Source organism: Meriones unguiculatus, chromosome 10 (assembly GCF_030254825.1).
Source record: "Meriones unguiculatus strain TT.TT164.6M chromosome 10, Bangor_MerUng_6.1, whole genome shotgun sequence".
Classification (NCBI taxonomy): domain Eukaryota; kingdom Metazoa; phylum Chordata; class Mammalia; order Rodentia; family Muridae; genus Meriones; species Meriones unguiculatus.
This window is the reverse complement of record NC_083358.1, coordinates 70,138,963-70,156,273: the sequence shown is the minus strand read 5'-3', so window position 1 is coordinate 70,156,273 and position 17,311 is coordinate 70,138,963. Positions and strand designations below refer to the sequence as shown.

Here is a 17,311-nt window from a genome sequence, read left to right as displayed (position 1 = left end):
GATCCTCCTGCCGCTGCCTCCTAAGTGCTGGGACTGAAGGCATGTGCCACCATGCTTGGCTCATATAGAATTCTTAATGACCATTCTTACTGTCAGGTAACAGTGAGAAATGAAACTAAGATCAATCTAACAATGTCCATGTGAACATGGTTAATAGACACAAGATTCCTTCCAGGTTCCCCCTGTTGGGAGTAGCTTGGTTTGTCAGACATGGTCTTAAAGCATCTGATACTCAGGCTGATTTTGTTTTGTTTTGTGTCGCTCACATCTGAGCAAAGTAACTCATTTCTCAATGGTGCTCCTTGATTCTCTCTCTTCTAACCCATCTGTTATGCAACCCATCTGTTGCATAACAGCCTGAAATTGAGCCTGACCCATAGTCATGTTGGAATTTATAGGCCGTCTCTGGCTGGCATTACCTGGGAAGGCTTGACTGAGGCAAGGTCATTTGTCTGTATCTCTGAACCTCAGAGGATGGCTCCCTCCCTTCCTGGGGATCGTCTGTCCACTCATAGCCCACCAAACCAAAAATCCTCTCTTTGTTTCCGCAATTAGCCCTTAGCATCTGCTGTGATTATCAACGTACCTGGCACACACTCCCGCCTTGGTGTGACATCCTAAGCGAACTTTGTGTTGCTTTTGCTGCTGAGCAGTATTTAATCTCTGTTGTGGCCTTGATGATTCCATCACAGTGGATATTGACAGTGACTGAACCTGCTGGAAAATCTTACAAAACACAAACAAAAGAGTTAAGAGCCAAGCTTAATGTGTACATTCTATCATTATGAGCTAGGCTACCAAGGAAGCCTTTGTGAAGTTCTAGCATTTAACTTCTAGCATGTAAGAGTTTTTCTGTATTTAGAGCTTTAAAAACACAAAATGTACACACTTAGATTAAAGAAACCATATGACAAAATTATGGAAGCAAATTACTATTTCTCCCTACTGATATACTTTGTATAAGGATGTAAATAATTTTTACACAATTAATTAGCATTCAGCAATCAGAATCTATTCTTTAAATTTGGGTATTTGTTTTAATATTATGAAGAAGAAATCAAATTAATTATATGTAAGTTTTAGAAATTTTGTATAGAGGTAAGATTTATTGAGATTCCAGAAAATTCAGCAATTAATCAGAATGAGAAATCCAGGGGAAAGCAAGTATATTCAGAATCTCCAGGATAACCTCTGTATACTCTCTTCCATTATCCATCCATCCAAAATCTTTCTGTGAACAATTTGTGGAAAATGACTGATAAGCTGTTCCTTGAATTCCACTTTAATATACCAACAGAATCAAATTTACATTAAAAAATCTGGGGGCTTATATTAAAAAATAAAAATAAATAATAATTGTACAATTAAAAAGTAATATTTCAGTGTAACTAACATAAGTAAAAGTTGCCTTTGGATCTATTTGAAGGACAGATTTTAACAACTTTTACTCTGAAATTCATATATTTCTCAATTTCTTCTGAAAAAAAAAATGTCATTCAATATCGGGGGTTAAGAAGAAGTCTAATGAAAAGACCAAAATACTGAACAGCTGAGAATGAATGTTTAAGTTTCTTAACAGTTAGGCACTAATTTTGAACCGTTTTGTGAAGACATTAATACTAATACAGCTCTTATCATTTAGTTCAGGTAAATCCAAAGCCAGCAAAAGGAATCTTAAGCCAAACAAGATCAAGGAGAAAACTTCCATCTTCACATTCTTGGAATGATATTTAGACTGTATTATAAAATGATACCTGCCAAAAGTGTCATCATTTTCTCAAAAAAAGAAAAATAGAATAGGTCTCCAGCAGGGAATAAGAAAAATCACAAGAGTGAATGCTACAGTGTGCATCTCATGAGCTAATGTGCTGGACGCCTGGTTAAAACGAAGTTGATATTGCCAGAGCCAAATAAATGTGATTTCATTAGATTTTATATAAAACCCAGCTTAAAACACTGCAAAACTGTTTTCCAGAATAATAATAGTCATGAATCATAAACTAAACAGAAATGTACTGATCAATTGTTTCTTTCCCGTGAAAGCTCAGCATAAGCGGCCATGTCTCCTGATGGACTTTTAATGATCTTTTCATGAGATATGAAGTTATAATTTATGTTATCTAGAGCACAGTTTCATAATTAATAAAAAGAGTCAATATTTTGTTCACACATTGCATATTTCACTCAACTTTTAATTAGTCTCCCCCCTGCTGTTAGGTTTGTTTCCTCCTGGTATTGCCAGTACCAGAGGAACACTCTGTTTCTTCTGCATAGAAATTAGTTCATATTTCTAGTTGAAAACTTGAGCGTGCTTTTAAGACTTCGCTATAAGCCAGAACTGTAGTAATCTTAAATTGCATCGGTCGTAGATACTGTTAGGAAAAATTGGGTCCCTGGAAAAATCAAGTGATTATAGAAACATTAAATTATTAAGCTGAAAAGATGGGGGTGGGAGGCACCAAACCAGAGGTCATTCTCGCAGGTAAAAACCTCAGACTTCGATGCTGAAATAGGTCAAAGGGAAAGAAACGGTACCTAGTAAAAGAGGATGGAAATTTTCTTCCTTCTGAGCATCACTGAATATGGTACTGGATTTTTATTTATTTATTTATTTAGTTTGGCACTGTTACCAGCTGAAAACATGTGGTAGGGGTGTTATCTCTTGTAAAATTAAAAAAAATATATATTGATTCGGTTTAAGATTTAGCTCAGGTCAAGTTCCAGAAAGGAGTGGCACCATGTGGCGATCATCTTTCTCTAAATGGCTTGTTTCACATAACGTTCTTCATTTTCATTCATTTTGTTTCATTTTCTATATGGTTGAGTAATATTCATACGAATTCACATAAGTTAGACATTTTCTTTACCTATTTCCCTCTTAATGAGCATGGAGGTTGATTTTTGTTCCTTGGCTACTGTGAACGGTTCTGCAATCGATATGAGAGGGCAGATTCCGCCTTCTCACAGTTATTTTTCCTTTGGGGTAGTGCCCTGATTGGAACTGCGGGATAGATGGCAAGGCTTTCTTCAGCTTTGTAGGGAGGCTTTCCTTCCATAATGCTGTATTGCTAGATTCTCACCAACAGTGTTCTCTCCTTACACATCCTAGTTAGGATTTGTTACTTTTTGTCTCTTTGGTAACAGCCTTTCTGATACAGGAGATGGTGAGCCATGATGCTGTCATTGTATTCTCTAGCATTCAGGATCCTGAGCATTTTGCCACATATTTGCTATCACTTCTTTTAAGTGTCTATTTATAGAATTTTCCTATTTTTTTTGTCACTGGAAATTTATACAACATATTTGGACCACACATTTCTTTTTCCTGTCTCCTCTCTTCTCTTTCCACGACTATGTCTCCTTTCTGTCTCTTAAGGAAACAGGCAAGTAATAAAAACAGGAAATAAAACAGAATTTTAAAACAACAACAATAAAAAGTATAAGACATAATAGTACCACTCTGTTATTGAGTTTTATCTATTTTTGTGGATAATAATCTCTTATCAAATAGTTTATAAATACTTTCTCAACTATTGTAGCTGAATCTTGATTGTATCAATCATTTCTTTTGCTGTGTTAAATTTTTTTTACCTTAATAACATTTTATTTGTCTATTTTTTTATTTCTTGCCTATACTTTCAAGTATCTATTTTTAAAATATTAACCCATCTCAGTGTTAAAATGTTTTAAAAAATATTTCCTTTTAGTTGTTTCCCGAATTTTGTTGTATTGTATTCTTTCTCCTACTCCAGAGTTAAGTATAACAAGTAAAAACTGTAACTAATGTGGCTACTTTTATTTGACATCTTGATCCGCTACTTGGAAAGTATTATTTAAATACTTCTTAATTTGTAATATTGGCCTTTTGTATTGATTTATTTTAACTAGATTTAGTTTGAAATCTGGTACTAATTACTCAGACATTATTGTTCATTAAATCATTTAAATATGTGACATAGGGTAATAGGAGCTGGGAACAAGAAAGTAAAAGAAGAGACAGAGAGAGCTCTTCCCATCACATTTACACGTTTCTCCACAACAAGGAGCCCTGTCTGAATGTTTGCTTCTGAAAACTAAAATTCCAATGCCTGCTGAGTGAGGAATCCATAGAAGAGTTACTCACTTTAATAAACAATGCCTGCTTGTAAATGTAAATGAACTGTATAATCACGAGCTCAAGATTTACCTAATACACTTTGCAATCATAAATATTTTCTGTTTCCACATTTATAAGATTAAATACTTTTTCATATAAAATATTTACAAAGTTCATATAAAATAAAAACAAATAGTCTCATAACTTAAAAAAAACACTTCTTTTTATTTTCACTCTTTTAAATTTTGTGCGTGTATGTACATCTGTGTGTGGGTACATGCATGTGAGTGCAGGTTCCTGTGGAAGCCAGAAGAGGGTGTCAGAGTCCCAGGAGCTGGAAATATAGGAAGTTGTGAGCAGGGAATCTGTGCTGGGAATCAACCTGGGGTCTTCAGTGAGAGTGGTATGTATTCTTAACTATTCAACCATCTCTCCAGCACCAAGTATTTCTCCATTTATCTAAAACCTTTCCAAAATGTATAAGTTAATTTTTATTTCAGTATAAGTATAATAAACTGTAAGCACTTGTGGCTAGTCTGTATAAAATTTGGAATTCAACACAGCTTAGCATAGAGCAAACAAAGATGAGTAATCAAATGATTAGCTTCAGAAATAATATAAGAAAATGAGAAAAATATCTGTTGAAGTGCTGTCATGATTAGAGGACACAGGGGTCTTCCCAGAGACTCATACTCCAACCAAGTACCATGCATAGACATAACTTAGAACCCCTGCACAGATGTAGCCCATGGCAGTTCAGTGTCCAAGTGGGTTCCATAGTAATGAGAACAGGGGCTGTATCTGACATGAACTGATTGGCCTGCCCGTTGATCACCTACCCCTGAGGGGTAGCAGCCTTACCAGGCCACAGAGGAAGACAATGTAGCCAGTCCTGATGAGACCTAACAGACTAGTATCAGAAGGAAGAAAAAGAAACCCTCCCCTACCAGTGGACTTGGGGAGGGGAGTATGTGGAGAAGAGGGAAGAAGAAAGGGATTGGAAGGGGAGGAGGGAGGGAACTAGAGGGGGGATACAAAGTAAATAAAGTATAATTAAAAATAAAAAAGATAATAAAAAAGAAATAAATGTATTCTATTTAAAAGTAAAAGTAAAACAAAACAAAAAACCCAAACAAACAAAAAAAGAAAATACTGAAAAAGAATTAAGTTTTACAAAACAGCCAAAAATTTTCCAGTGCTAGGAATGGAGACAGAAGTAAAGGAAACAAAATTTTTTAATAAAAATTAAACATCAGTGGATCCTCATGTTACCTAAAGGAAATATTTTAATTCTGTATTTAATAGCTACTATATGTCAAAGTATTCTCCACTGAGATATTTAATGATGTTCGATGTTACTGGTTGCCATTTCCCTAAATGGTATACAAACCAAGTTCTAAAGATTTACACAATCTCACTTTTGCAAATCAGATTAATAATAACAATGTTGACCACGTGAGAATTAACACAGGAAGCACCTGCAGAGCAAACTCAGTTTCTGTAGGGAAGTGAAACCATTTATCATAAATCACAGGAAAGGACCTCAGGGAGAGGCTTTATTCTTATTAAAACACAGAATTTCTCACCTGCAGCTTTCATTTGCCAGACGCCCTTATTCCACTGTGCTGGCCGTGTTCGGAGGCACTTGCTGTGTGATATAAATTCAACTTCCAGAATTTCACCAATTAGTTCATCTTTCAACAGAATGAATATCTCTCCAGGATTCTTAAGGTAAAAATGCAATATGTTAAGCATTTCAAAGATTTGTTCTTCACCAAAGTGCCTGCTACATTAGTGATCAAAATCTTAAACTGTCAGTAAATAAGTCTGCCCTATTTGTGTTTCCAACCATGTCTGGATATAAACACATAAATGCCTGGCTCATTGCATTTTACACTTATCACTTTGATATCTATCAAATCCTCTTCCATCCCCAAACCATGCTTTGCAACTGAGAAACAGTGAGAACATAAGTTATGTCCTTTACCCTTGCCTCTTCCTGCACCTGGCGTCCCACTGTAGGGTATCAAACCCATTATACAGACTAGCAGGTTGACAGTAATAAAGCCAGTAAGCAATTCCTTTCCCAAGGACATTCTCTTGACATTTTAACTTTAAGTTTCATTTCCCTTTCTCTCTCTCTGTGTGTGTGTGTGTGTGTGTGTGTGTTTGTGTGAGTGTTAGTATGTATGTGTGAAAACAAATTTAACTTTAGGACCTCTAGCAATTAAAATACAATCTTAATGTTGTATAGCTCCACAGTTTGTATAGTAGAATCTCTCTGGGTATTTGCATACTTAGGGACCATGAGAGCTTCTGAGATGATGAAAGTTACACAACTAAAACTTTCAAGCTTTAATGATGTTGGAGAAGTGTGATTTGTAGACAAAGGTAAAAAGATGGAGACCACAGTTTAGGGACTAAATCCAGAACAAATGTTGCAATTGGGAAGAGTGCAGTTAATATAGATATTAAGAATGGATAAACACTTTTGGATGGCCATCTATTTTATAGAAATTATGGTAAAACACCTTTTCTATAAAGACATTTTCTTGAACCCAAACAGATATGCGCACATATGTACACACAAGCACACCCACATTCATACAAATAGACAGACACATGTATGCATGCAGTGCATGCACACACACATAAATACGCAAGCACATACAGGCTCACACACATATGTATACATGCTCACACACACACTGAAATGGAGAAAACTACAGCTGTTCTCTGTCACAAGCAGAGCAATTTAGGATTATATTATAAAAACTGTTAGGAATTATAGGGCTGGAGAGATGTCTCAGTGGTTAAGAACACTGCCATTCCAAAGGAGCTGGGTTCAATTCCCAGCACCCACATAGCAGCTTACAACTGTCTGTAATGCCCATAAAATAAAGTTAAATAATAAATAAATAAAGTGCAATTCTTTAAAAATATATATATAACTTTCAAATCCACATCATTCCTTATATTCTGCTTTTCGACTCTGTGAAAAGTGAAATATTTTGTGACTGTCTCTGATATCATCTCTCAAAAGCTGTTGTCATAGTAAATTCATCCTGACGGTATGTAGGAAACTCACTGATATGCTTTCATGATATCATATATATTTAAAAGCCATCGATTTAAATTTTCTTACTCTACAGTGTTGTTGCTTTAGGCAGAATCACACGCTAATAAAACTTACATCTTACAATGTTATACCAAGGCCTTTCTACAAGTAGTATGTTAATGCTTTCAATCATTTGCCTGACACCAGGTACACTTTAGGCTTCGCCCATCCGTCACAGTCACAACCCAAATATTTATCCAAGTTTGATTTAATTTTCTCTTTAACAGCTATACACAAAGAGAATAGATCCCGCCTCATAGAAATTATTATCATTGCATCTTAACTGTTCCTGCCTCTGGGATGTAACATGTCAGCAGATAAGGAACATGGTCCCAGCTGCTCTTCCCATGTCTAACATCTGTCACCTCAACCCCAAACAATGACTTCACACTCCATTTTGGCTCTAGCCCTCAAGAGCCAGGGTTTAAGATTCTCTAGCATTCTTTCCAGTGCCTAAGCCACACCTTGTTCGACTCTATAGAGTTGATAAGCACAGGCGTGCTCTCCAAACATTTTCTTCTCTAAGCTGGCTCATTCATTCTCAATCATGGGCAGCCCCACATGTGCTGGTTCCTATGCGTCAGACCTCCTCCCTAATAGAGGGCAGGACTCCACCTTTCAACCATTCCAGCGAAAAGTCCAAACACAAGACACCCTAAATGAAGTACCCAAATCTTCATTTGTACCAGCTAAGACCTGCGCAGTCACACAGGCCTTACAGGGCCCTGCCATTGGTTTGATGTGCTAAATGCAAACTAATTTGAACAAATGGCTTGGCATTTTTGTTTTGTACTGCAAGTAAGGCAGCTGGTCCTGCTTACAGATGATGTTGCTTTGTTGACCAGCTCTTTTTTTCCCTCTGCCTCCTCATAGCTATGCCTTCTAACAAAGTCTAACTCGGATTTTGTAGTATCCTTCCTCGCGTTTTTAGCTTGCAAGAATTTTAGAACTTTCAAGTGAGCACTAACTCCTCTACAGCTGCCTTTTGGCCATTACTAAGCCAAGCTTGCTCTTCTTTGTTAGTTCTCCTCATCCAAGATACTCTGATAGCATTTTTAAATTTTTACAAAATGTTTATATCTTCTGAGAATTATGGACACAACATGTCCTCTGATGTTCTAAAAATTAAAATGAAATAACGTCTGTATAAAGATGACAAGTTTTGAACTAAGCTGGGCCCTATTCCTTACTGCCCTCCACACTGGCCTTCTATATACCTGCATCTCCCTGCAGTCAGCAGCCTAACCCAAGAGAAGATCTGGCTTCAATTGCATGGCCACATTGGATCCAAGGAGAAAGAGTTAGGATGTTCAAATGGCATAAAAATCAATCATGAAGCTGCCATTTAGTGCTTCTCACCCCTGTGTTGGTGCCCTTTGTTGAGGGGAGGAGGGGTCTAAGAACTCAGAGAGAATAGGTTATGATCATCACTATTGTAAATGCTAAAGGTTGCTCTATTTTTCACAAAACTTAAAATTTTTATCAAAAGGACTGAGGTTTGGTCTATAATGAAGCATGTATGTAGTGGGTGTTGGGATTGGGAAACAGGCATCCCCACGGGACCTGACATCAAGCATCTGTGAAGCCAGCTCCAGAATCAGTGGCGACAGGACCACCTGGCAAAAGGACCACCTGTGGCAAACACCTGTTCGTTCTGCGCATGCACTGGGTCACCTCATAAGAGGACTCGCCCCCTCCTTCTTTTTCTCTCCCTCTTTCTCCACCTCATCTCTGGAGCCCCTCCCTTCCCCTAATAAGACCTCCCATGTGGAACCTGCGGCGTAATTTATGAACCAGCCATATATCTCCGCACACACAACCCTAACACTGGGGTTGTCCTAGGGTCTTTGGGCTGAAATTTAAACACAGGTAGAAGACTGAGATCCCTGTACATCACTGTCACCCCACTAAGGCTTTTGCACAGTGACCTATTGCTTTTCATACATTCGTGACTAATTTTTGTTAAGAGATGCCAGCTCAACAAAGACAAGTTCATGGGATTGTTAAACTTACTGCAGAGGCTTCTTCCTTTGACACCAATCTGTCCCATACCAGCAGAGACAGAATTTAAAAAAAAAAAAAAAGAAAAAGGAAAGAACAGTGATATGAAGGTTCTTCCACACAATAAAACAAGAGGAAGAAAAGAAGCCTACTCTCAACTATTTTTGAGGTCAGCACTTCTGCAAAGGACATAAAGACATCCCTACCAAATCCTTGATGGGGACTCACAGCAATAGCAGGAGAGGTGAGAGATTGGAGGACAGTGCTTCTGGAAGCCTTATGTAAAAGGTGTGAAAGGTGTTAGTGGAATTGCTACTAAAGATCTGACATTTCTCACAAAGTGAGTGAATTCAGGACAACTGTGACAACTTCACAGACGCCACAGAAAGGAGCATGAGCTCTCGGTGTCACCGTTAGGCAGAAGTGATGGTGACTCATTCGTTGTAGGTGTACACCAGGAGACAGGATTTAACTTCAGTAGAATTGCTACTTTGGATAAGATAAGCTACTGTCTGCCATGAGTATTATGTAACAGACTTTTCAGCTTCTGGGTTTCTATCAACTAGATGTCAGTGGTGATTGTGACAATCAGAGATGCTTGCACAATTGCTTATCATCTCCCCATATAAAAGAAAGGTAGGCCTCTTCCCAGTGGAGAACCACTATCCATGGGATTTTGCAAAAGACTTTCATAGAATCACATCTTTGACTGTGGGCAGAGCATGCAAAAAGATACTGATCTAGATACCATCAACGAACTAACTCCTTCCATGTGAATTTCATCAGAAAGGTGAAAATGACTGCATTATTTGAACAATGGATACCTTTTGCAGACTTAACAACATGTCACTCACAATGCAAAAATCCAGAGTAATTTGCTACAAAACCAAATTCCTAAGCTATAAACAAATAAAAAGGCTCTATCTTAAAATACAACAAAGTATGCAATTCTATAAAAACTTAAAGAAAGGATGTACACAGAAGCCAGTTGAGGCTTACACAGAAAACCCACTTATTTCTTTCTCAAAACAATAAAGAAAACAATGGATCAATACTAAAGAGAAAACATTTTTTCTCATGTTTTGCAGCAGCACAAGATTGTCAAGGCTTAGGGATTGATAGTCTGTGGACAGAAAGGTTCTGGGAAAGGTTACACGGCAGAAGGATCAATGCTTGCCAGCTCCTGGGATCATAGGTAGGGAGCAGCTTACAGCTCCAACTCAGTTAGCAATTTATGGAATCTGCTTCCACAGAACAGAACAGATGGTGAGCTGAAATACCTAGGAGGCAGGTCCACAGACCAAGCCACTATAAGGGGAGGAGCGTGGGGCAGGGGCAAGGGCAGGGGCAGGGTTGGGAGGCAGCAAATAAGCTAATTCTCTTCAAAGGGAAGGAAGTCTGTGCTGCTATTGGACACTTGGCCAAGTCTGCATGGTGGACACATAGAACTGCAAAATGGGTTTCAACAGTGCTAGGTGTGAATGAGGCTCACTTCCAGTTACCTAGAAACTGTCAGGGCTAGCACTGATAAACTCTGGAAGTTTTAGGATTCCAGAGAAAGCTCAGTTATCACTTTTTAGAAGAAGGGGTATCAGTCTCTGCTCTGTGCCTACCCACTACCTAGAAGACTTCCCAGAAATGAGGTGAAGTTCAAAGGTTGTCATTTCAGAAAATTGGCATATACTGAGCATTCTCCAGGGAAACCAGAAACACAATTTTCACTCAGCTGGAACCAAATGGTCTTTTCAGTGGTGCCTGGCAACAGTATATGGATTCAAATTATACTAAGATATACTTACTGAGAGCTCAAGATTTGTCTGAGATAACTATTTTGGGTCCAAAGGATGAGATTATTTTGAAATTTTGGAGTATGATGCTGGGTTTAAGATGTTTTATATGATCTTATAACTTCTAGGATTTTTTTTTAGACAGTAGGGTTCTCAAGAGAGATTTGATATTGAAATAATCTAACTTTACAAGGTCCTGAAATAATTCTATCCACATCCATAAAAGTAAAATAAAATAAAAAAGCCCATGACTGATCTATTGAAAGGACCCCAGACTATTCTTCTGAATAAGGTATGTCTGCTTAAGGGCAACTGAAGCTTGATATCAGACTTCAATATTTTGTGTAACTAGTAAGGGGAGGGTTTTATAATACCCAAATTATACTGCAGCAGATATTTTTAAAATCAGCTATTTAGACTCATTGCATAACTCCTGGGGAACTATTTTTACCCTTAGAGTTATTTTATTTCCTGCTTTGATTTCATCTATTTGAGACTAGATCACATTGCTTTTATTACCATTTTCCCCTGTTTCTTCTATTGTTTCTGACTCCATAGTTGCTGCCAGCTTTGGCTATTTAGCCTTTGCCTCCCCAATGTAAGCTACCTATTCTTTCGCCTGTGGTAACTTTTCTTTGCCTATGCATATATGCCTGCTATCTCGCAAGTATACAGTGCAGATTCCTGGCATGTCTGTGGCCGTGTCTGAGTGGTTCATCTTCCTCTATAACTGATGGTAATGTGATGTAAATGAGCAAGTCTTCCGCTATAACAGCTTGCTGGATGGAAGTAGGCGATTTAAATATCAGCAACCTACAGAATGTTCAGCTTCTCTGACCACAGGGTTGAGGGGCCACCATCAGCAGCCATCAAGAGACCTCCTGATAGCAGGTCATGTAAATCCTCTTCTAGATGAACTTTTTTTTTTTATCTCCCATAAAGCTTTTTTATTCTGTTGGCTTTCCACCCAAGAACAACATATGTATTGAGATCCTGCACTGAGACTCAAGCTCTTCCAGTGGTTTCTTTTAGTGGACCAATCAACGAAAGGCTCAGGAGAAGAAACATCATGAATGCTTTTGTTTTGTTGCTTTCTCCAAATCCTCCCCTCTAACTGTACACTTATTCCTGAGAGATTTATTATTCCACCTGGTATGATGTCACCATTCAATAATACATGTACAATTTTAAAATGGTCGTCAAAAATGAATGATTTTAAGTACTATTCAACAGTGGATTGAAAATGATTTTTTAATAAATATTTAAAGGAAATATTTTAAGGAAAATAAAATAATCTGCTTATTGTTAAATCAATTTATTAAATGTACCTTAGTATATGTAGTAGGTATGTATCTTTTTAAAGTGTCAAGTCACATTTGCTTAAAAAACATAATAAAATAAAAGCATTTGGACATTCTCCAGTGTCCAATTATTCAACAAATCTGTATGAAATGCCTACTGGGTGCTAGATATTATTCTAGGTTCTGAGGATGTAGTTGTGAAAAAGTGTAAAATAAAATACTAGCTTAACTGGGAATCACATCACAGTGATATGTGGTGTTTAAGAAAACAACAGGGCACTTAAATAAAGGCCACCGCCACTGACCTCACATGGAATTTCCCCCGGAAGCACTAGAGCCTGAGGTACAGATGGTCTTGATGTTTCCAAGTCATCAGTTTGCTTCTGTCCACTTGTTTCCTCAGAAGAGTTTGCTCTTAAATCTGTTGGAAAGCTGACTTCAAGGTAGTCTTCAGGACCTGGAAAAGTTTTCATAAATGCAAGTTACTATCATTCCATCCCCTGCTAAAAGACCAAGTGCTGTAGAATAAATTTCATCAGTACAGAACTGAGTCTAGGACAGTTTGAAACAATAATCTTAATTATTAAGACAATATTTCTTGATTAAATACTATTGTAACAGTTAAGACTAAGCCACATCAGTTATATGATTATATGTTCGTCTGCTTGTCAAATGTTCACAAAATTCCAAATATCACAGTTTTTTATTGCTATTAATAAACCAGTAGAATATTAGAAAATTCATTTCCTGTGACAATTACAAAGAAAAAGTTCAGTTGGAATAATTTAAGCCAAAGTAATAACTTGTATATACATATTCAAATTTCTGAGAACTAATTATAAGCTCGGAATGGCTGTTCCATCTGTAATACCAAAATTTTCGAGGGGGAAAATGTAGTTATGGTAAAAGTTCAAGTCCAGCCTGGGTTACATAACGAGTTCCAGGTGAAGCTGGGCTAAACTATAATTATAGAACAAGTATTAAGTAAAATAACTGTACCTACTAAGTTTAATGTTGGAATACACGGCTGGCTGGATGACCTAGCAGTTCAGAGCCCTTATTGCTCTTCCAGAAGACCCAAGTTCAGTTCCAGCACCCTATCTGGCAGCTCACAACTTCCTGTGACTCCAGCTCCAGGGTATCTGCTGACTTCTGGCTTCCTTAGCCACTCATGCATATGTGTGTCTCCTTACACAGATACATGTGCACAGAAATAAAAATAGTGAAATATGGGTGTTCATAGTTAGGTTCCATTCAGTTCAAATGAATTCTCTATGGAAAATCTAGGAATAATGAAATATTTTAGTATGGTTTCAGAGCTTAAAGATGGGTAAAGTGACTGGTGTTTGCCTTGTTTAACATACAGTAACAGCACTTACTCTCAGTTATCCAAACATTGTTCTCAGTTGAAGAAAAAGGTGATAAATAATGAGCCCACCCCCCCCCTTTTAACTGCACATTGTCTTAATACCTAAAGTGTGTTTATTCAGATCATATGGTTGGAATTGGGATTTTCAGAATGAGGTCATATCTGTAACTTTTAGAATCACCTCAAAGTATCACTCATACCCCACCCCCCAAAATGGGGGGGGATTGCAAAAGAAAAAAGGTGTCACTAGAAAAACTGGACTGGGCAAGTGAAAAAAAGCTTGGCTTTCCAGCATGGGGTCTTGCTTTTGTATCGAGGAAATCTTTATGTCATCAGACAGGGCTATTGTGCCGTTATAAAGACAGTGTCAAGACCATGTCGCAAAAGTCAACAGTATCCAGATCATCAGAGATAACCACCACCAATCCTGGGCAGTATGAGTGACTGCTTCTTTCCTATTCCTGCATTTGTGTCTTTTCTTCTGCCTTCAGATAGGGGAAGCCACCCTTCCCAGTTTATACCTAGGAGTTTTCTGGCTTCAGTGCTGAAAATACCATATGCCAGGAAACCCTCTACCCCACCACAGTTCAAACAAACTGGAACCGTTGTCATCCTTCTAAGTAAAGTTGTTAATATGTAAAACCATAGAATTACCCTGTGACAGACTAGAGGGACCCAACTCTTCTCGTGGGTCTTTAGCCCCTGTTTTGCACTGCTAGTACTGTTAGGAATAGCTTTGCTCCTGGAGTCTCTGTTCACTTTCCCTGGGAAGAAACAAAACCGTCTCCAGCAGGCATCTGGCTCCTTAAATGGCAGTTAACAGATCCTTACCTCATGGAGGCTGCTATGAGTATGGACCTTTCAACTATACTACACCCCCTAGGTGACCTAATCTATGGTCACTATGGTCACCTGGTTGCTTTGAACATTTCAAGGATGACCGGAGGAAGTTCAAGCTGCCCTGGGAACACTGGAACCGCCAATGCTGATGCCACTTCAACAAGAGTCATGACGTTATCCATACCTAAGTACTCCAGCCTTCAGTGGCTAGAAAACTTATCTTTATACTCGATAAGCTCTGTTGAGGTCATCTGAGGCTGTTCCAATGTTTCCTGACCCTAGCTGCTTTCGATCATGTCATAATATGACATGCTCTAGTAAGGTAAGGGAGCTGGGGAGTAACACCCTAGTGAATCAGCAGACAGTTCATGATCAAAAGAAAAAAAAAAAGATCTGGCCTATATGAGGCCTGTGGTTGGTATAGAATCTGTGAGGAATAAAGTGTAACACATGCCATGATGGATGGAATTATAATCTTAGCACAGGTGTGTCCTGGCTTTCTTAGCTGTATTAGGAGCTACTCTTTTGGAGGCTTATCACCTACATATTGATGTCACCCTTACCTCCAGCATTGGAATCATTAAGTTGCCAACTAAATCAGTTGTTCTCAACCTTCCAAATGTAATACAGTTTCTCATGTTGTGGTGAACCCGCAACCATAAAATTATTTTCATTGTTATTTCATAACAATAATTTTGCTACTATTATGAATTGTAATGTATCTATGTTTTCCAGTGGTTATGGTGACCCCTGTGAAAGGGTAGTTTGTTTCTCAAAGGCTCATGACTCCACAGCTTGAAAACCACTGTCCTAAATGGTCTTTTGTGGCCACTTGTCTTATCACAGGCAGTGCAGAGAAGACTCCAGTCGCTTCCAGAACTAGATTTGGCAGCATTTGTGAGGAAGACTGTTTCTCCAACCAAGGACCATGTATGGATATAACCTAGAACCCTTGCTTGGATATAGCCCATAGTAGCTCAGTATCCAAGTGGGTTCCCTAGTAAGGGGAACAAGGACTATTTCTGACATGAACTCAATGGCTGGCTCTTTGACCCACCTCCCCCCCAACCAAGGGAGGAACAGTCTTGCTAGGCCACAGAGGAAGACATTGCAGCCAGTCCTGAAGAGACCTGATATGCTAAGGTCAGATGGAAGGGAAGGAGGACCTCCCCAATCAGTGGACTTGGAAAGGGGCAGGGAGGAGATGAGGGAGAGAGGGTGGAATTGGGAAGGAATGAGGGAGGGGGCTATGGCTGGCATACTAAGTAAATAACCTGTGATTAAGATAAAAAATAAAAATTATAATAAAAAATTAAAAAAATAAAACTATATGGAATATTTGCTATAAAAACAAAGGAGGAGAGCTGTGAGTTAGGTTATGAGAAAAAGAAAAAAGAAAAACATTTCTGAGAACCCAGGAAAAAGGCCAGAATATCCAGAGCTCAGAGAAAGAGGAGGCACTGTAAAAGGATTCAGAGTGGCTGAGCATAAAGGGCCAGAAGCTAAGACCACTAAGAACTGGGACCGTATTGAGAAACAGAGACTGTGAGCATCCAAAGGCGGGATGCCCTGAGACTATGAAGACTGACAGTCCCCAAAGCTGGAGGTGTTAGAGGGCTACCAAGCATCCAAAGTCCAGGAGCTGGAACTCTTAACTGTTCAGTATTGTCAGCTGAACCAATAAGCCTAAACCAATAAGCCTATGCCTTAATAATCTAAAACAGTGGTTTTCAACCTGTGGGCTGCAACCACTTTGGGGGTGAAATGACCCTTTCATAGGGTTTGCTTAGGACTACTTACGTATTAGATATTTATATTATGATTCAGAACAGTAGCAAAAATACAGTTATGAAGTAGCAATGAAAATAACTTCATGGTTGGGGCCATCAGAACATAAGGAACTATAATAAGGGGTCTCAGCATAGGGAGACTGAGAACCACTTACCTAAAACAATATGTCTTTGATATTAAAAGATTAAAACTATATGCCTCTAGTGCTCAAGGCTTAGAGCTCTAAGCTTCTGAGCTTGGAAGCCCAGGTATAAGGCCCACAATACAAAAGATGTTGCTTAATTCCTATCTCTGCATATACTGCCTGCTTAGAGTATTGTAGAATGCAGTGCTCTAAGCAAATCGGCTGTCATCTTCATTAGATCTGCTGTGCCTGTTTGCAGGAAAAGATCTTGACCATCACTAGCTAACCTGTCAGTACCAACGTTCCATCAGAGAAGAAGTGACTGGGAAGCCTGGGCCACTCCCTCTGCACTTCCCATTTGCATAGCATTCTGCCCTAATTGCTTGTGGTATCTGGGTCTCAATCAGTACTAGGTATGCAGGCTGGCAAAGGTCCACTGAAAGGGAGAGTATCAGCTGTGGGGAAGCCATAACCCATACTGGCCAAAGACATTCTGATAAAGTTGCTTTGGAGTCCCCCATGTTCCCATAAATAGCCTCTCACATAAACTTTATAAATAATCCCAATAAACTCATTGATTCCCCAAAGGTGTACTTAGCTGGAATCACACTTCAGTTTGTCATCGTCAGGCCTTTTAAGGAGGAGGTAGATGCTTATGTTTCTCCAGGGAAAGAAGCTTTCTACCTTGGAGTGAAAAGACACCTATCCAACCATTGGTGACATTTTCTGGGACAAGCAATTTATCGTCCTATCTGCTTGGCTCTCCTGCAGTTCCCGTAACTCCTGTCTAATTTTATGTTCTTTTCTAATCCATTTGTACTGAGAAACCTCTAGGTTATCCATGATATACAATACATTACATTACAATAAATGTAACATCCAGA

At 38.5% G+C, this 17,311-nt stretch overlaps 1 protein-coding gene across 3 annotated transcripts in view; it reads right to left on the bottom strand.

The window, feature by feature from the left end:
• Positions 1 to 17,311, bottom strand: part of Bank1 (B cell scaffold protein with ankyrin repeats 1) — a 274,453-nt gene that overhangs the window by 192,681 nt on the left and 64,461 nt on the right. For all 3 annotated transcript variants that reach the window (XM_060392659.1, XM_060392660.1, XM_021656994.2), the window contains exons 3-5: positions 12,609 to 12,760; positions 5,683 to 5,821; positions 587 to 726 (exon numbers count right to left, since the gene is read on the bottom strand). In XM_060392659.1, coding sequence (XP_060248642.1) covers positions 587 to 726; positions 5,683 to 5,821; positions 12,609 to 12,760 — 431 coding nt within the window. The remainder of the gene's footprint in view (positions 1 to 586; positions 727 to 5,682; positions 5,822 to 12,608; positions 12,761 to 17,311) is intronic.